General features: G+C 31.7%; 2 protein-coding genes across 3 annotated transcripts; both read right to left on the bottom strand.

The window, feature by feature from the left end:
• Positions 1-8,605: 8,605 nt before the first annotated feature.
• Positions 8,606-9,189, bottom strand: LOC149893846 (ARL14 effector protein-like). Its single transcript, XM_090076207.1, has 2 exons — positions 8,896-9,189; positions 8,606-8,778 (listed from the first exon to the last, which is right to left on the bottom strand). Exons 1-2 carry the CDS (start codon positions 9,155-9,157, stop codon positions 8,606-8,608), a joined length of 435 nt encoding a protein of 144 aa, XP_089932333.1. The 5' UTR covers positions 9,158-9,189.
• A 1,728-nt stretch (positions 9,190-10,917) lies between these two features.
• Positions 10,918-16,293, bottom strand: LOC149893847 (uncharacterized). 2 transcript variants are annotated; one of them, XM_090076426.1, is made up of 5 exons: positions 16,106-16,293; positions 13,906-14,004; positions 13,352-13,517; positions 12,725-13,150; positions 10,918-12,501 (listed from the first exon to the last, which is right to left on the bottom strand). In XM_090076426.1, exons 1-5 carry the CDS (start codon positions 16,112-16,114, stop codon positions 12,404-12,406), a joined length of 798 nt encoding a protein of 265 aa, XP_089932552.1. In that variant the 5' UTR covers positions 16,115-16,293; the 3' UTR covers positions 10,918-12,403. The 2 variants fall into 2 exon arrangements, with proteins under 2 accessions (XP_089932552.1, XP_089932553.1); XM_090076427.1 differs by lacking the exon at positions 16,106-16,293 and adding an exon at positions 14,093-14,415.
• Between the last annotated feature and the right edge of the window lie 3,795 nt (positions 16,294-20,088).

Raw genomic sequence — 20,088 nt, forward strand, 5'->3', positions numbered from 1 at the left:
TGAAGTAAATTCAGATTATACTCCTTATTTTGTGTAAATCTTAATAACATTCATAAAAAAATTCTGTAATGTTTCTTTCACTTTTTCTTTTCAAGAAAGTAAACGAAACATTGTGTGAATCCTTTTTTCGTTTAAAAAATCTTCACGTCGACAGAAATATGAGATGAAAAAAATTAAAGTGCTGCACGATTTCATTTTCAAGAAGTGGGCAGCTGAATTTAAACGAAGTTTTAGGCTGCAACTGAAGTAGAGGCAATCAAAAATGTGCACAATGTTGTCTCGCATGGTCGACGATTGAAGATGTCCAACATTATGGTTTTAAAATTTGTAAATGAATGCGTGTTTTATATCCAAACTAACTAACCCTAATTTTAATGATAGCTTTCTAAGTGAAAAAATATCTACTGACCATTTTTTAGAAAGTTGTTTGATTCTGAATTTAGCTGATGGTAAAAAAGTCTATTCTCCGAGAAAAGTGTATTGAGGTCCTGGGAATGAGCACATATTTTAGGAAAAAAACAAAGTGTTTTGGAAAAATCCTGAAAATGAAAATTCATTAAAATTTTTTTATTCTAATTATTCACTTTTCATTTTTAACCATTTTGTGATATTTTCGAGATTAAAGTTTTGTTTATTTTTTTAATTGCTTTTGTTCCTTTTTCTTTTTGTTCATTTTTATTTAAATTATTTGGTGGTGATTTTTTATTCTTAAACTTTTTTCGTAGCTTAAAAATCTTAAAAATCTTCAACAGATATTTTATTCCTTTAATAAAAAAATAAAACTTCGGTTCATTTTTTCATGACGTATTGGCCATGCAGCTTTGATCCTTGTTTAAATACTTTTTGAAGAACGTTTTACTTTTATTTTCATGATTGATTTAATGAATTCACAACTTCTGTCATTCTGGAAGACTTTCTATTAAAAGACGTCTTAACAGAGATCATTCTAGAAGTTATCTTAAAATCTTAATTTGTCTCTTTTTAGATTCAGTATTAAATACTTTTGTATAATCTTAAATTCCAAAAATAAGGTTTTTTAGCGGCCGTAGTTTTTTTTATATTTGTATAAGACTATTTTGTATCTTCTCTTTAGTGAAACAGTTTTATAATTTCATAAAACAAAAAATTGTGCACATCAACTCTTGCACACATTTTGTTAACAACTGTTATATAAACGAATGCAACGAAAGTTAATGTAATATACGTAACGTTCTATATACATTTATTAAGCTAAGAGTTTCTAGTTTTCAAAAAACACAAACAGAATTTCTATTAAATATTTAAAAATAAAGGCGAACAAAAAAAAAAACGAAGATGAACACTGAAAACATGGGTAGGAGTTTTAGTTGGAAAATATGAATCTTGGAAAAACATACACGGTAAAGCACTCCCAAGCTGAAAATATTCCAAAAAGAACAATTTATGACGTAATAAAACGTGCTAATAACAAAATTAGAGAACAGAAAAAGGCTGGAAGTTGTTGTTTAGCCTAAAAACTACCAAAAAGTAAGATTACCCAGCTTAAAACCATTTGTAATTATCGCGATAGTAATTCTGAAAGGCAAGTTGCTCTTAAATTCAGTATTTCGCAATTATATGTGAATAAATTACTTAAAAATAAGTCTTCCATCAAATGCAATAAAAAAAAAAAAATTCCGAAGCGAGATGATCAAGCGATGCAAAGAATTCGAACATGTTGCAGTAGACTTTACCAAAATTACCGGCACTTGAAACCTTCATAATTTCGTCACGATGATGAAAATTTGATGATGAATCGAACTTGACTTTAGATCACTATTCGATTTATGGAAAAAAACGTCGATTTTTTTTCATAATCGTCGAAGTATTAATTTGTCAACTCCGTCAAATGTTAAATGCAGTCAAAAACAAAAGTTTCAAGAACTATTACTAGTCTGGATCGCAATTTCGTCCAAAGGTACCTCTAAACCGTATTATTGAGAATCTGGAAACACTATCAACCAATTTATATACTTGGAGCATCGTATTCAAAAGAGACTCATCCCGTTTATAGAAGAGCATTATCATAGTGACAAATTTTTTGTTTTACCCAGATCTTATATCTTCTCATTATGCCAAAAGCGTATTGAACAATCTAAAGACTGAAAAGACTGATGTTGTACCAAAAAAAGATAATCCGCCAAATTTACCAGAATGAAGGCCAATTGAAAGTTTTTGGTCAAAACTGAAAAGGCTTGTGTACAAGAATAATTGGAATGCAAAAACACTTTAACAACTAAAAGAAAAAATTGAACATAGTTTGACCAAAGTTTACCCCTATGTCATCGAAGAAACTGTAGGAGGCACTAAGAATTTAATAGACCGTGTCAGACGAAACGAAGTAATATTATCAAATTGAATGTATTAAATAAAATAAATAATTCTCTATAAAATATATTTTTTACTTTTAAAAGACATAAAAAAATAAGGAAGTTCTAATCCTTTAAACTTTGTACGGATTTTTAGTGATCACCCGTTATGGCTGATACACAACCCCATCAACTCTACGCAAGTTTTTTGATCATGGATTTCAAATTGCAAATTTATTTAAATATTCCTATAGATTATTATTCAGGAAAACCTAATGAATCGCAAAACTGAACCATACATGCAAAATCTCGAGAAAAATCGCCACAAAAAACAAATGCTATTGCTCTCTGATCTGAGATATGGAAGTGGTGGACGCTTTGAGCGAAAAGCAATGAAAACCCTTCTTTTATATTGTATGATTGTTGTTGAGCAAACTAAATCAGTTTAATGTTAAAAAAAAACTCCATGGAATCTAAACTTTTTAAAAATAGTTTTGGCATCTTTATTAGGGTTTTAAATAATTAGCAGTTGTAAGCTTCAGTGTAAAAGAAAACTCTCAAATTCTAATTTTGATTTTCTCATTTTGCCGATTTTTTACTCAGCACTATCGAAAAGCTGCCTTTTCAGTTGCTGATTTTCAAGCGTATTTAAAATTCAAGAATTTTTACTAACTAATAGTTCACATGTTATATGAACTTTGATTGTCAAAGAAACAATAACAACTCTTAGATAAATAGTCAAATATATAATGGTTACCATGGCCGCCGAGAGAGGAGGGTGGCCGGGGAAGATTCCCGGGGCCCCGTGTGTGTACAAATAATTTTTTAAAATAATTTTTAAAAGATTTAAATAGTTTTGACTTTTAAAAGATTTAGTTAATTTTCATTTTTAATTTTCAATGACCAGAGCATGCTTCTAGTGGTCCCGGGTATATAATTGATCATAATGAGGGCCCGTTATTTGTAAACTTCCCCAGGGCCTGAACTTTCTCTAGGGGGAAATTCCGTGTCAAAACAACAACAAAATTTCAAAAAAAATAATCCACTATCTCTAAATGACTTAATTTTTGCAACAAAGATACTTAACTAGGCTAAAAAGAATTCCAAAAAGTTGTATTAAACAAATCGAAATATTTTAGAAGTTATGCTCGTTTAAAATTCAAAACTTTGTAACATTTTTACTTATCATGCTCCCCTAGCAACGTCCTTAGTAACAAGTAAATGTCAATACATACGTTGTTACCTTAACTATATTATTTCATAATTTGAAATTTTCCACATATTATTAGATGCTAAACCATAAAATTATACTAAGAAATAATAATTTTTTATATTTGTTAATAAATCAAAAAGAGTAAATTGACGTTTTTAATAAAATTTAAAAGTAAACAGGCTTACTATAAGAGGAATTACAGAAAAGGTTATGATCTATATATTTCCAAACTTCATATTCTTAAAGTATATATAAATACCTAAAAAAAAAAAAAACTGAGTTGTTTTTTGACTTACAAATCTAAAAAATTTAATTTTTATTTTTGATTGAAAGAATATTGAGATTGAGACAGAAAATTGATAGGTGTTTATGCTTAAGCACAACCAGAAAGTAAGAGTTCTTACTTATGTGTAAAACTACAATATGCATATTTGATAAACTCAATTAAAAATATTTAAATATTAAAAACAGGTACTTTCACTCAGAGCTAGTCAAAAATAAGAGGTATTTTCACTTAGGTATAAAAATGCAATATTCATGACATATCCATGTCCATAAATGTATCCATGCCCATAAATAAACTACATTTTAAATATCAAAACACATTAATTCTTTGAATTCCATGTTTTGATGAATTGACAAATTTATATACAAATTAGTGAACTTCTTCACATATTCCTTTGTTTTTCTTTGGACTGTAAAACAAAACAAAATTAGGTGATATTTTTTAACAAATGCAAAAATATTGTCATAAACATATCATAGACATACACAAACTGTCAATTCTAAGAAATAATTGATAAAAGGAAGCAAGCAAATGTTTTTTAAGATTCAAGGGCTATGTTGGTGCATAAATTTAAATCCCACATCAACTTTGCACATTTTTATTTATATCAGCTTCTTATTGAACATTAAATACATTTTTTTTTATTTATACTTTCTGTTGTAAGCCATAATAAAAATGTCTCTCATGTATATTTTGGCTTTTATCAAATATAAGAAAAAGGCTATACAAGAAACACAAACATTTATCGTTTAATAAAATAGCGTTACTAATAACTGTAATAATCAGAAGACGTCAGAAATATTCAGAAGTGACGTCATGAATGTTATATTACATTATTACTTAAATTATAACAGTCTTCTCCACGTTAGGAAAGTTTTAGGGCGGAGAGTATAGACTTACCCTCTGATATTATACTAGGAAAGAAAGTAGTCGTCGAGATACTTTGGCCTCTTCGTAACGCGTCCTGTTCTTGAGGGTATGTTATTAAGATTCTCGGGTGTAGTAACTTTCTGCATAGGCTGACTAGGTACCGCTGTTGTAGGTGACTGATTACAAGGGATACTATCTATAATTGAATTCTCAACTAATGGGTTTGAAGTTACCTCGTTGGTTTCGTTTAATTTTTCTTGGTTTCTGTTTATGGAATTGTTGGTATTGTTGCTAATGATCATCTGTTCAATGTTCAAATCACCGGATTGTTGTTGGACTGATTCTGTTGGGGGATTAAGGTCTTCTAGTGGGGCGAGATCGTTTGTTGAAACAGCATCAATTTTTCCATTTTGAAATTTTATTAAAGCGTAGTGGGGCGATATTGTTTCTAGCAGTTGAACTCTGTCAACGAGTGGATCTCCTTTCATTCTTACCTGACGTCTGTAAAGGATTGTGGCATCCTGTTCTGTTAAGAAGTTAGGTAAAACAGTACCTATTATTGACGAGCGTTGGAAGTTCATCATCCTCTGATGGGGTGTTTCGTTAGTGACGGTACACAAAAGTCCTCTTATGGAGGACAAAGCCATTTGCAATACTATTTCCCATTTCTCTTTTCCTAGACTTAAGGTTTTCAGAGCAAGACTAACAGCTTTTAGTATTGTTTTGTTTATTCGTTCACACTGACCATTGCCTTGGGGATGGTAAGGAGTGGTTCTAGTTTTAAATACTCCGTTCTTTTCAAGAAAAACTTTGATTTTTAAGCTTTCGAACTGAGTTCCACGATCTGTATGAATAGATGATGGTGCACCAAATAATGAAAAGAGGCTGAGAAGGTGTCGTATAACAGAATCAGCTGATATGTCTTGACAGGGGAATGCAAATGGGTAGCGTGAGTACTCGTCCACCACCACGAGGATGTATTTGTTTGCTGTAGTGGATTGTAAGGGTCCAATAAAGTCCATCGATAAGCGTTCCCAAGGCCTTGTTGCCTGAATGAGACGACCTGTGGGTGGTTTGAGCTCATTGCAAGTTGTACATTGGTTTGTTAATTGTTTGATTTCTGTGGTGGAGTATGGTAGATTTCTGGTTTTGCAGTAATGTATCATTCTTGTAACTCCAGGATGGCATAGCTGGGAATGGATACTGTAAAACGCTTTAGTGTTATTTACAGTCGAGCAACATCTTGAAAGGGCATCTGCTACAATGTTTTGGTTCCCCGGCCTGTAAGAGATTGTATAATTAATATCAGCTAGTTCTAAACGCCATCGTGTTAATTTTTCATTTTTGATTTTTGTTGCACTCTGTTTATTAAAAATAAGGGAAATGGATCTTTGGTCGGTTATTATATTAATATAGGGTACTGAGTTAATCAAATGCCTCCATCTTCTACAGCATTCCACTATGGCAGCCGCTTCTTTTTCCACTATCGCATGCTTCCTTTCGGCATTAGTTAATGTCCGTGAAAAGAAGGCAACGGGCCTACCAAGTTGTAATAGTGTTCCTCCGAGTGCTGAGTTGGAGGCATCAGTTTCTATTGTTAGTGAAACTTTTAAATTAGGGGAGGCTAGACAAGCTTCTACAAGTTTATTTTTGAGTATTTTTATTGCTTCTTTAGCATGTGGAGTTAAACCCTTTGTTGGAAAATTGTCTCTTGCTTGGGTAAGTGGGAGAGTTAATGCTGTGCAATTGTGTATCCACTTAGCGTAATAAGCAAATAAACCTATCATTCGGTTTAGCTCTTTTAACGATCTTGGCTCAGGCATATTTATCAGTGCTTCGTATCTTTTTGGGTCTGGCTTTATAGTTCCATTTTCAATGATATGGCCTAAGAATTCGATATGATTTTTTTTTAAATTACTCTTTTCTTCGTTTATCTCAATGTTGGTGATTTTAGCTGCGTGTAGAAAGCGACTAAGATTTTTATCGTGTTCTTGGGCATCTTTTCCACCGATAATTATATCGTCGAGATAAGCGTATGTGTTTTCAAGTTTATTATCCTGAATGAATTCATCCATTACTCTTTGAAAGATTGGTACCGCGTTTGTACATCCAAAGGGTAAGCGTTTAAACTCATATAATTTGCCGTTAGCTTCAAATGCGGTTAGTTTGTAATCTTCAGGTCGTATTCTCACTTGATGATACGCCGATTTGAGATCAATTGTGCTAAAAATTTTATGGACTGCTATTTTAAGTATTAAGTCATCGATTTGTGGTGTAGGGTATGAATCGAGTGGAGTGTGTAAATTAATTGTATTAGAATAATCGATCACGAGGCGATTTTTATTTCCTGTTGATACTACAAAACATTGAGCTCGCCAAGGGCTGCGGCTTATTTGAATTATATCTTTTTTTAGTAAGCGGTTTATTTCATCTGTTATGGCGGAGATATTTTTGGGAATACGTCGTGAGGTTGTAGCTATTGGTTTTATTTTGTTAATATCGATTCCAGGTATCAAGGCGTATGTTGAACATTTCATACTTTTTGTTGCTAAACAGAATTTTAGAGGCTCTTTGTTTCCTTTAAAATTGATGGTCATTGAGGAATCACATGTTAACACGTCCATTCCAATAGTCACTGGTGCCACCAAGTTGTCCACAACGAGGAGTTGTGCTTTTAGTTTTTCGCTAGCCAGTAATAATGAACCATGGAAGATACCTATAACTTTTAATGTCGAGTTATCTGCTAGTGATACCTTTGAGGTAGATTGAGTATCGTATGAAAATTTCCATTGTCGAAGAAGTTTTGATGTAATGAAAGTTTTGTCGGACCCAGTATCTAACAGTGCATATGTTAGATTTTCGTTTATGGTGACGTTAATTAGTCTATCAGGTGAGTCAATTGCTGCTATGACCGTAGATATTATTGTGTTATCATCCTTTTCGTTATCTTTAACAACTGCTGCTTTGGTGTAAGTTTTGTTTTCTTTCTTAGAAAGACAGACAATTGCCCAGTGGCCCTTTTTATGACAATGTGTACATGTAGAGTTTCGTGCAGGGCATTTGGTTTTTGGATGTGGATCATTACCGCACCAAAAACAGGGAGATTTGGTAAGATTATGACTTGCTGCAAAAGTCGGTAGCGTGGTAGTAGCTGTTATAGTTGTTGTCAAATTAAGGGCATCTTCGGTAGCCAATTCCATCGTAAGAGCTGTTTTATAAAGTGACTCTAGGTTGTCATCTGTAGCTTCAAGCAGTCGTTGACGAATAGAAAGTGAGTGAATACCAGCTATAAAAGCGTCACATATTAGTAGGTTACTATGTTGCTCTGCTGTCAGAGGTTCTGTTGGACATTTTCTGGAAAATTGTTTTAAGTTACTCATAAAGCTTTCAATCGATTCTCCTTCTTTTTGTTTAAAAGAGCGAAGTTTATGGCGCATCATGATCGCTGTCGATCGTTTTTGATACTTGTTATCAAGAATTTTGATTGCATCGTCGTATGATGTAACATCCTGAATTATCGTAAAAGCCTTCACTACGCATAGAACGAATAAGACTTGAAGTTTACAATCCTCTGGTATTTCGGCTTTATCTAGGTAAATTGATAGCATTTTTTTCCAGTATATATAGTCTTCTTCGTTTGGTTCGTCGCACAGTACTTTTTTGAATATTTTGGCATCCATACTGATTTATATTTATATATAATAAAACTTATATTTGATAAAATTGTTGTAAACCATAATAAAAAAGTCTCTCATGTATATTTTGGCTTTTATCAAATATAAGAAAAAGGCTGTACAAGAAACACAAACATTTATCGTATAAAAAAATAGCGTTACTAATAACTGTAATAATCAGAAGACGCCAGAAATATTCAGAAGTGACGTCATGAATGTTATATTACATTATTACTTAAATTATAACACTTTCATTTGTGTAATCATCAGAAATATCAATGTTATCAGTGTTAATTTCAGTGGAAGCTTTTAATTTGACTAAGCAATTTGTACAATTTTTTTGACCAGGTACAATATTGAACCTGTTGTTTAAAGCTATGGTTCTTAACGTGACTTCTCTGAGAGATGCTAAATTAAAAAATATAACTTGATAAAATAAAATGTGCCTAGTATTAACAAACATAAAGACCTTAAAATTATGACAAAGTAACACTTATAAAAAACTTTATGACAAGCTTTACTAACCTTTGCAGGGTCTTTTGTGAATTAACAGTGGATCACAGCATTTATTCTGAAACACAGGGAACTTCTCAAGATAGAACTTTTGATGATGAAAACATAAGTCAATAATCAAAACAGGAGAAACACCAGACCTCAGCGCAACTAAATTTTGCTCATCTGGAGCTAAATCTTTAAAAAATTTTACTCCAATGTGGTTTGTAAATGTTAACTTGTGACAATTTGATTTTAAAATCAATCCAGTGGAGCATTGTGAAGTTCCAGCCATTATAAAAATATTTAATTTCAATATTTTATTTTTCTAAAACCAACATTAAATAAATAATAATTTCTAACATGAGTATTATAATTAAAACTTTATTTTAAAATAAATAAGTGTATTCATAGCTATTACACTTATTTATTTTCAAAATAAAAATGAATTTCTGGTTTCTTGTTTAATTAATTAAATGGAGCAAATGGTTCTAACATTTGAGTATTATATATAATAATACTTATGTGAGAAATTATAATTTTTTTGTGAGAATTTGTTTTAGTTATAATCTCTATATGGAGATTATAACCAAAACGGTAAATAAAAATGCAAAAATAAAATTGCAAAAATAAAACAATAAAAAAATAGATATGTACATTAAAAAACAGTGAAATGATTTTTGCCTCTTACAGGTATTTATATATAAACTATTATTGTAAAGATTTAAAACGAATAGATCAATACCTTTTCTGCAATTAATCTTAAACTAGACATGTTTACTGAAAAATTATTGTTAAAAACCCGGTTTTCATCTTAAAGTTTTTATTCAAATATAAGATCTAATAACTTTATGTAATGATTTTTTATTTCTTTCTTCAAAAGTTTCTATACCTATTAAATTTTGTAAACGTATGGTTAATGTAACTGTGCATACTTAAACATTTAAGTGTTGCTATATACGTTGTTAAGAGCGCGGAGAATAAAAAAATGTAAAAATCTCAAACTTCAAAGACCCATAACTCTCAATATAATGAAATTGGCTCCAAATATGTTTTGATTATTCCTAACGACGGTATTAACTGCATTTGTGCCAAAAATCAAGTATTTCTGAGATGGTGGGTTATCTCGACTTGTTGTTTTGACATGGAATTACCCATAGGTTTTTCCGATTAATTACCGAACTTTATTTGATCATCGGTCGCGTATTTTTACTATGGAAAATAATCCAAGTACGCACTTTTGCGTACAAACCGATGCATTGCCAACCACCCCTGAATAATTTTTGGATATTGAACTTTGAGCTGACCCGAGAGCGCCACCTATCTAGGGTAAAAGTAGACATAGTCCCACACCCAGGAATGTCAATTTTGAAATCAAGTAATGACGTCCGCGGAAATAAATTGGATTTGAAGTCAAAAATCATATTAAAAAAGGACTAGCAGGTGTAACATACAAAAATGCCTAGAAATTTTTTTTGGTAGTTTAGATATTACCCAAAATGGGCATGCATACTACCCATATGTGTGCCAAAATGTGTATAAAATTTCATGCCAAAATATTGCTTACTTTTGAAATTATGGCAATTCCAGTTTTCAAAAGCCTCACTTTTTGCCAATGTCACCATGTAAAGTTACCATCCATTGAGCCACTATCTAAGTTATCCAACAGGCAACACTACACTTTAGCCCTACAGGTTGTGGGCAACAACTTTTGTAACAAAAAGTTTTTTCTAAGACTTAGTGGAAGAGAACTATGTCAAGAAAACTTATCAAGTTAAGGGATTTTCCTTTATTAATATAACTCTTAAATCATAATAAAAAAATGAGTATAGCACCATAGTTGTTCATTTTTTCAAAAAAGTGCATAAAATAAAAGTTGTAGGGCTTAAAAAATTAGAGGGGGCCATTTTTACACAGTTTCCATTAATTTTGTGTTCCACTTGGAGAAATTTTGACAACCTGTGATGTATTTCTAGTTTGGTAAACAAATCTTACTGTCTTACAAATATATGATTGATTTTTCTAGTCAGCTTGAAAAAAAAAAAGATTCTGGGCTTATAAAGTTATATTGAAATAGTTTATTTCTTTAAATAAGTTTCAAAATACTAAGAGAACAAAATATGGTTTCTGCAAAAAAAAATGATTGATGAAAATTTTCTACAATTCATTAAGACCATCAAACCAAAAATGATTCTTAATTGATTCAAAAATTTTGTTTAAAGATGTTAACTGTTGTAATCAACAAGGCAGTTTGTCAGTTTTTCCGGGTAATCAGGGTGGGTGGTGGATCGCTTGAAGCGCTGTCAATGTTGGCCGAAATCTTGATGGGCTGCTTCGACGGCTTGTTCACTGAAGCGACCAAGGGAGGAGTTTTGGCGATCAATAAAGTCACTGATGTGGTGAAACACAACATGTAACTTTGGAGTTATATGGCAGTTTGGAAGTGCAAGGAAGGATGTCTTGAATTGTTGGATCTTTTCAAAATAATCGAAACTCAGTTCTGATCCAAAACAAGCTCGAACAACGCTGTCAAACTTCCGAAGTGTATCCACAAAGCCAAGAACTTGGAATGCTGAGTTAGCTTCTGCTAGTTGTTGAAGACGGTCCACATATTTTAGCAATTTTCGGCACTCATTTCCTTCAAACTGCCCACCATGGTAAGGACTCTGAGCAATGTTGAGGGAAGATGGCCATGCCTCAGCTTCTGGCCACACACCTTTAAGCATTTTGTAAAGGAGGTTGACAACACCTAGAAGAAGGTGCAACTTAGGGGGAGGAATGATGTCCAAGATGAGTTTGTCATTTGGTCAATTGATGATCGGGTAATGGATGACATTGCCAGTCAATTAAGCTTTGGCATGCACTCCACCAGACCGCCTGAAAGATTCGAAACTTTTCCTAAGGGAGCCCAAAGTTCGAAATGTTCCTGCATTTTCAAGGTTGTTTGCATCAATGTCACACCAGGCACAAAGGTGTGAGCTGGAGTGAGCCTGTAGGCCACAGAGAATGTTGGCCAATTTCAGATTGCATGCGATGAAAAGATTCACAGCATCGCAACCAACAAGTGCCCATACTTGGTGAACACTTTCATATGTTTCTGGAAACTCTTCAACAACAGCTAGTAGCATCTGACGTTTCACTCCAGTGTCTTTGGCAACTCGCTGCGTCAAGGATCTTTTAGCAGGTGAACTTCTAGATTCCTTATTTACTGCAGAGCTCTTCTCAACAATCGTAAGACAAAATTTCATAAACCCCTTGCCTCCATCAATGCCAAGCTTGACCAGGGGCTCAGAAGAAATATTCCGAGAGGTAAGAACTCTGTTGAGAAGATCCGACAAGCTCTTACAGTGAGCAACTGTAAAATCTCTAGAGTCCCCTTTAGTGCTTGACCCCTTGATTTGTGTGTGTGTGAAGAACTCACTGAGCTGTTGTCCAACAGCTAGGAACTTTGATGCAAAGTTAGGCTCAACTAGTTTTCCAACTGATGCTTGGTTAACTGTACTGACCAATCTTTTGATGCCAACATTGGACAATCCAGTATTCAGCCAACATTGGACAATCCAGTATTCAGTTGAACATTCACAAGGTCTTGAGTAGTCAAAAACGAAGAAGCAGGTTTTGAGGAAGCTCCACTTGGGCCTTAAAATGGAATTTCTTTTTTTTTAAAGGGTTAGAATATTTTAAATAACTTACTTCTAAATACAGTTTTTGTTGCTGAAAACTAAAGCCTCTATTTAGTTCCTTCAAAAACTAAATTTCTGATGATATTTGCAAGTAAAAAAACAATCAATTATGGTGAATTTTGAACAATAATAGCTTGTTGTGAGCTCTGTACTATATATAGTAATAAACTTTTAATTACCTGGAGTAATGGGAAATGCATGACCTCCAGAAGCCATAGAAAGACGAACAGTCCCATGGGGTGAGGCTTCCTTGTTTGTGATTACAGTGGCAGCAATCTGTTCGGCAGCCATTGCATCTCGGGCTGCCAAACCCTTAAGGTTCTCTCTAAAGGTAAACTGGTTGCAGGTGTGTGCTAAACCTTTACCAATTGGACTAAGGCAATCATTGCATCTCAAAGGAGTGTTTTTTTCTTCAGCTTTTGTCTCATCGAGTGGATGCTTTTCATTCATTTGTAATCGTCCAATTTTACACAAGAGGCAATCACAGACATGACCTCGTGTTTCTGTTCTGACAGAAATAGTTGTGAAGTCAAACAGAGGGGGAAGAGTGATATCTTGCCCTTCACCTTTACGCCTCATCATTGTTCTACAGGCTTCACAAATACCTTTAAGCATAAAAAGTGATTTTCATAAGTCAGAGAAATATTGCTGTACCTCAATGGTTTTGCTAGTAAAGCTGTGGTTTTTATGAGAACAGGCAGTTTAAATAAATCAATTAAAAGCAAGCAAGCTTTTTAATTTCATTGCAATACCACAATAAAACTGATTTCCCTATATACATACAATTAAAATCAACCCTACATTACCTTGAGGAATGTGAGAATCAGCTTTATCAAAACTGACTCCATAGATTTTGCTGATTTGCTCCCACATAAATGCTGTCAGTTGTCTTGAGCACTTTTTAAGACAAATCAGGCAAACAATTTTCTGATTTTCCTCATGAGTTCTGGCGTGGTTCGGCATTTTGATTGGCTAAGAGAAATATTTTTTTTTAATTTTACATAAAAGAAAGTTTCAAGGAAATACCTAATCTATCAATCTTTGCATAATTATAAATATTTTAGTGAAACTTTTAAACATTCTGTTAGCCCCTAAGGGATTTTTATTTGATGAAAAAGTTTTTTTCACTTACTTATAGTATACAATGCAAACAATTAAATATACTAATCATTGATTTATATGGATAACTAATGTACTTAAAGTAATTGTGAAGTGTACAAATTTGGGTTAAACTTAAGTGCTGAACAGAGCAATAAGATTGGAAGTAATAAAACTGGACCAAAACTAAGTCCTACAAAAAAATTTATAAAATAAAATATGTTTCTTTATTATCCCGTAAACTGCTGTCAAAACTTCATACCTTTATCTTGAAAATTGCCGGTGATTTAAGCGAAATACTTTGACAACTGAATTTACGGCAAAACAATGCAAGTCTTAGTGAACAACAACTTGGAGTCACCTTCAATATAAAACAACATTACAAAATTGACTAAAAAGTATGAAAGTATCACTGTTCATTTTAATGTTAAATTTCAAATGTTTCTTACCTTATTACTTATTAAGTTCTTTGAAAATAATGTGAAAATTTTCAAGGAAAACAAAAGTGTAAACAGAGATCAACTTGTTAAGAACACAAGTCAATTTTTCAATTTTCATGATTTTGCAAAATTTTCAATAATGCCTAAAATTTTTTTTATAGAATTAAAATAGATGTTAAAGCCATTTTAAATACTTTTTTACTTTCATGAAGTTCTGTTAAAAATCGTAGCTAGGTAAATCTTGAAAATGCCGTCGGCAATTTAAAACAATGGAGATAAGTTTTATAACATTAGTCATTTCAATAGTTGATTGAAATTTTACTTAATAAGATTACTGAACTTAAATAACTGTCCAAAATTCCTAAGCAGTTCCGAATTTAATTTTTTTTTCAAGCTGACTAGAAAAATTAATCATATATTTGTAAGACAGTAAGATTTGTTTACCAAACTAGTAATACATCACAGGTTGTCAAAATTTCTCCAAGTGGAACACAAAATTAATGGAAACTGTATAAAAATGACCCCCTCTAATTTTTTAAGCCCTACAACTTTTATTTTATGCACTTTTTTGAAAAAATGGACAACTATGGTCCTATACTCATTTTTTTATTATGATTTAGGAGTTATATTAATAAAGGAAAATCCCTTAACTTGATAAGTTTTCTTGACATAGTTCTCTACCACTAAGTCTTAGAAAAAACTTTTTGTTACAAAAGTTGTTGCCCACAACCTGTAGGGCTAAAGTGTAGTGTTGCCTGTTGGATAACTTAGATAGTGGCTCAATGGATGGTAACTTTACATGGTGACATTGGCAAAAAGTGAGGCTTTTGAAAACTGGAATTGCCATAATTTCAAAAGTAAGCAATATTTTGGCCTGAAATTTTATACACATTTTGGCACACATATGGTTAGTATACATGCCCATTTTGGGTAATATCTAAACTACCAAAAAAAATTTCTAGGCATTTTTGTATGTTACACCTGCTAGTCCTTTTTTAGTATGATTTTTGACTTCAAATCCAATTTATTTCCGCGGACGTCATTACTTGATTTCAAAATTGACATTCCTGGGTGTGGGACTATGTCTACTTTCACCCTAGATAGGTGGCGCTCTCGGGTCAGCTCAAAGTCCAATATCCAAAAATTATTCAGGGGTGGAAGCCATTTTAATAGATTATCTTAATAGATATCTTTTTTTTTATTTACATATATATATATATATATATATATATATATATATATATATATATATATATATATATATATAAATTTTATGTGTATATATACAAATAGCTGTCATTTTTTGAAAATGTTTCAGGCAGAATTTGAAAAACTTTTCTACTACAGGATGTTTGCCCACTAAAATACCTCCTCCAACCAAAAGTTTTTTAATGGTTTATCCCAGCAAGCATACAACGTTGAAATAACGTTGATCAACGTTGATCAACGTTGATCAACGTTGATCAACGTTGATCAACGTTGATCAACGTTGATCAACGTTGATCAACGTTGATCAACGTTATTTCAACGTTGTTTCAACGTTGTGTGCTTGCTGGGATTACTCCAACAACTAATTTAAAAATGTCCAAAGTTTGCTATTGACTGAGCTGAAATTCGTTTTGTATAGATATTTATATACATTTATGTGAAATTTTAAAAAAAGCATGAATATATAATACAGACAAACAAACACACAATATGTCTTTAAAATTTAGTCTGTTAACAGACTAAATTTAGTCTGACTTATTTTTTATTAGCTTTGATGTTACTTTGTACATCTGAACATTATTAAAATAAAGTACTATTTCTTACTAAGAAATAACTTTTTTAAAAAAGTTGAGCATTTTATTAAAATGGTCAACTTAAAATAAAATAAAAATATAGACAAAAATAACCTGAATAAATAGAATTTACCCTGAGATTTATGTATATTATATACACTTTGATATAAAATCTAAAAGTTTTAAATTAGTCGCAATAAAAATAGGTTATAAAATATAACTTTAAAATATTTTTTTATACCATCTGCATGCATTCTATTTAGTTTTCCTTGCCTTTCCATTACGGCAAATTATTTTTGTAATGGCTACATCAATGAGACAAAAATTGTCAATGTGCTACTTCCTTAACGTTGCAAAGTTAATAAAAGCAACGTTTTATTAACTTTGGCAAAAAAACACTTTTTCAACGTTTTTTAATTACCACCTTTTTAACGTTGTTATATGTGACGTTGAATAAACGTTGTTTTATAAATAGCTTAAATACGTTAAAAAAGCAGCTAATGTGTAACGTTGATAAACCTTAAACTTTGCGACGTTTTTACTGTGATTATTTGCGTACTATTATTCAACGTTGAATAAACGCGATTTTTTTAGAAGATAATATACGTTGAAATTTATACACTTTTTCAACGTTGAAAATGTAACGTTTAAAAAGCGGTTTATTTTTAACGTTGATAAAGCATAAATTTTGAAACGTTTTTAAAGTGGCTTTTTGCGTAAAGTGATTCCACGTTGAATAAACGTTTTATTTTGAGAAGCTAAATTACGTTACAATATCAACGCTTATTCAACGTTTCAATTTACCGCGATAGAGTTTTTTTATTATAAAGCAAATGTTTCTCGATTTTAACAAAATTGAAAACAAGTATTTTTTATTTGTTTGAAAGTTCCTGTTAAAAAAAGTACAAATACCTCAATCACGTTCTTACTTTCAAAAATTGTCATGAGATGCTCTAAATATTCTCAGGAGGACTGAGAATATATAAAGCGTACCGTGGCAAATAAAGCGAAGAGAAAGATTACAAACTTTCGTTCCACAATCCACGTTCGAGTTTTCAATTACAACTAAACCCTCACTCTGGATGAGTTTTCAAACAACTCTGTAAGCATTTTTTAAGCTGGAACGAAGCGAATATATGAAGTTACAAACTTATTCATGAGTATCACTAAAATGACTGCAGCACTTCAAGACTCTGATCATCCTCAGCACTTTTGAGTTTATCTTGCTTTGTTGAACGAAAACAAATGCTAAGTATGAATTTTTACTCAGAGAAGATGTTTGGCTGATGTTGACCTGCTGACAATGACTTTATAAAGTTATAGAAACAAATTGTGTTAGTAAAATCGCAGCTGTAAACAATCAATAAGAGCTATTACAACCGTAACAACACTTAATTTAAACATCAGTTGTTGACATTTAATCGCTGCTTTCAGCTCGGCTTTCAGTTTATAAAGTATTAGCTACGAAAAATGTTTGATTTTGAACTTTGTTAACTGAAAGCACCATTTTGAAAAAGGATATTAGGCTAAAATAGAAAAATAAGATAAGGTATTAACTCCTTCTCTTCTAAGTCATGTCTCTTGTTGTTTATTCTCTTGTAAGCAATTTCTTTCGATAAAAAAAACTTTACCGCTTAAAGATAGGTCATCGCTGTTATTCTTGCACTTTTAGTTTGTAGGCGCTACTTTTTGGAATTATTGACAGCATGGTTTTCAACATTTTTGTGAGTTCTTTATAACAAAACTTCTAAAAAGCCAGAAGGAAATGAAAGATCAGGTAACAAAGCAACCTGGTAACAGCGCAATAAATTTAGCGGAGTAAAACAGTTTGCACCCTACGATAAATAACTCGTTTGATTACACCTTATTTGCATATCAAGAAACTCAATTCTATATGTACTTAATTGGTTTCTACTCAATCCCTCTCATAAAACTTTTAGGCCTTCAAAATCTGAAGAAAATGTGTTTTTTCATCCTAAGAAAAGAGAAATGTATAAAATCATATAAAATATAAGTTTTAATGTTACTTTGAGAAATCTTTTTTTATATTACATATGTGAGGGGTGTAAAGGAAAATTGAATTCCATTTTTTCGAAATTTCAAAAAGAATATTTGGAGACTTTTTGTTATTGCTTTGTTAAACAGATTGTTACTTGATGTTTGGTCTTTCAGAAGAATTATTAGGGGTGTGGCTGTAAAGAGCTAAAAGGATCTTTTGATATTTCTTGAACTTCTGTAGCAGCAGCGTGAAAATCCCTGTTTTTTATGTCTCAGACAATATTTTTAATCCCTCATTTCTACGCATTGTTTTGGATTTTACACTGTAAAAAAAAGTATGCAAACTTCAATCGCGTTCTTACTTTTAAAAATTGTTTTGAGATGCTCTAAATTATCTTAGGAGAACTGAGAATATTTAAAGCGTTCCATGACAAATGGAGCAAAGAGAACAATTGCAAACTACTGTTCCGCATTCGACGTTCGAGTTTTCAATTGCAACTAAACCCTCACACTGGTTGAGTTTTCAAACAACTCAGTGAGCGAACGAACGTTTTTTAAGTAAGAACATCGCCGCAGGAGCTGAGTAGTTTCATTGATGAAAATCGCAAACTTCTGAGTTCATTTTTTTGTTTCTTGTAATTTCTGAACGAACGATGTGAAAGAAGTAAGTGTTTAAGATTTTGTTATTATGTAGTTGTTAAAATCAGTTTTGAGCAGAATATATTTCTATTACTTAGCGATAACAAGTTCAATTAATACAATGATTTTAGTTATAAATTTAAAAAGTTTTAGTTTATTTGGTGACATTAAAATGTCACCAAAAAAACAAAAAAACTAAAAAACGCGTTTTTTGATCATTTTTTCTCTTAAAAACAAGTTTGAAAGTTTAAAAGAAAGATGTCTCTAAAAGAAATGGCTCCTTATACGGTACTTTTCGTGTGAAACTTTTAAAATATAATTTCCAACCGCTTTGACAATTTCATTCGACTAATACCGCTTTAAATTGACATACTTTTCATTTAGTTTTTAATATCTTTTGTTGCTACAGCAAAGAAATAGAAAGCGAAATAGTTTTTATTTCAGTTTGAAAATAAATTATTTTTGTATCAAAAATCTCACGCGACTTTTAAATAAAGTCGAGCGCTCTTTTAATGCTTTTGGTCAAGCATCTGATTGGCTGAATTGTTTATCGTATTTCTATTGGTTGGAGCGCAACCAAAGTTTGAAAACGATGTATGACAAGTTTCAATAAATATTTTAATTTTGTATTTCGTAAATTATTTATTTGTTTACAAATATTTGATAAATAAAAAATATTTTTTGAACTAATTTGTGATCATTTGAACTGTTTTGATCTTTTTTATGAAGAAAATAATATCCGTAATATATTTATTTAACACGATATTGTGTTTTCAAAATTTTGAAATTTGGTTTTCTTGAACAATTCTTGTTGCAAATAAATAAATATTAACAGTAATATTAATATGTTATTATTATTCTTCAGTTGTAGATTATGAAGATAAATACAAGATGTTCATGGAATGCTTCTTTGAAGCGCAGGCGTCGATTACCGAGGGCATGAAAAGATCAATCGATGAACGACAGTGGTGGATTAAGATAAGCGATGGAAAAACTGCTCATGAAGTTTCACATGAGAAATATTTCATGGAGAAATTTTGTGACGCAGGATGCAAGTTGGATGAATTATTTGTTTGGAAAAATATTTTATCTGAAGATGAGAAAAAACTTGTCATTTTATGTTCGACCATGTGTTATGTTCGTGAAGTTTACTTAAGTTATCCAGTGAAGATCGATGGATGGACACCGATGCATAAGATTAAATACTTGCAGATATACATCAGTCATACTTTCATATCAAAGAACGAGTTCGAAGGTTTCATCCCGTGGATTCGACTCGCTGAAGAATTATTTCTTAAACGGGTTTCCTTCACGACGACACGAACTTCATCGACGACATTTGTGAATGGCTTCGTGGTTCAAACTTCAAGTGGTTGACGATCGAGTACCGTGGAAAATATTTTGATAACATCGAAGAGTTTAAAGTAAGAAACACGAAAAATGTTTAATATGTTAAATAAAAAATAAATACAAATGTAAATATGTAAAAAGTAAATGTAATACAAGAAAGTTTTTATAACATCGAAGAGTTGAAAAAGTTGAAGTGATACGAAATACTTTTGATTTTTTAAATATTTTTAATATGTT

The sequence above is a fragment of the Hydra viridissima genome, unplaced genomic scaffold (assembly GCF_058129835.1).
Source record: "Hydra viridissima isolate aposymbiotic clone 2 unplaced genomic scaffold, HvirCarnegie_v1 scaffold_1, whole genome shotgun sequence".
In the NCBI taxonomy this organism is placed as follows: Eukaryota; Metazoa; Cnidaria; class Hydrozoa; order Anthoathecata; family Hydridae; genus Hydra; species Hydra viridissima.

What these genes read in the sequence shown, in the direction of transcription:
- LOC149893846 (XM_090076207.1), bottom strand. Translation starts at nt 9,157, where the DNA reads ATGGCTGGAACTTCACAATGCTCCACTGGATTGATTTTAAAATCAAAT. An exon ending in TCACAAAAGACCCTGCAAAG is followed by an intron (nt 8,779 to 8,895) that starts GTTAGTAAAGCT and finishes TTTTTAATTTAG; the next exon opens with CATCTCTCAGAGAAGTCACG.
- LOC149893847 (XM_090076426.1), bottom strand. An exon ending in CGGCAATTTTCAAGATAAAG is followed by an intron (nt 13,518 to 13,905) that starts GTATGAAGTTTT and finishes TATTTCTCTTAG; the next exon opens with CCAATCAAAATGCCGAACCA. An exon ending in TGATTCTCACATTCCTCAAG is followed by an intron (nt 13,151 to 13,351) that starts GTAATGTAGGGT and finishes TTATGCTTAAAG; the next exon opens with GTATTTGTGAAGCCTGTAGA.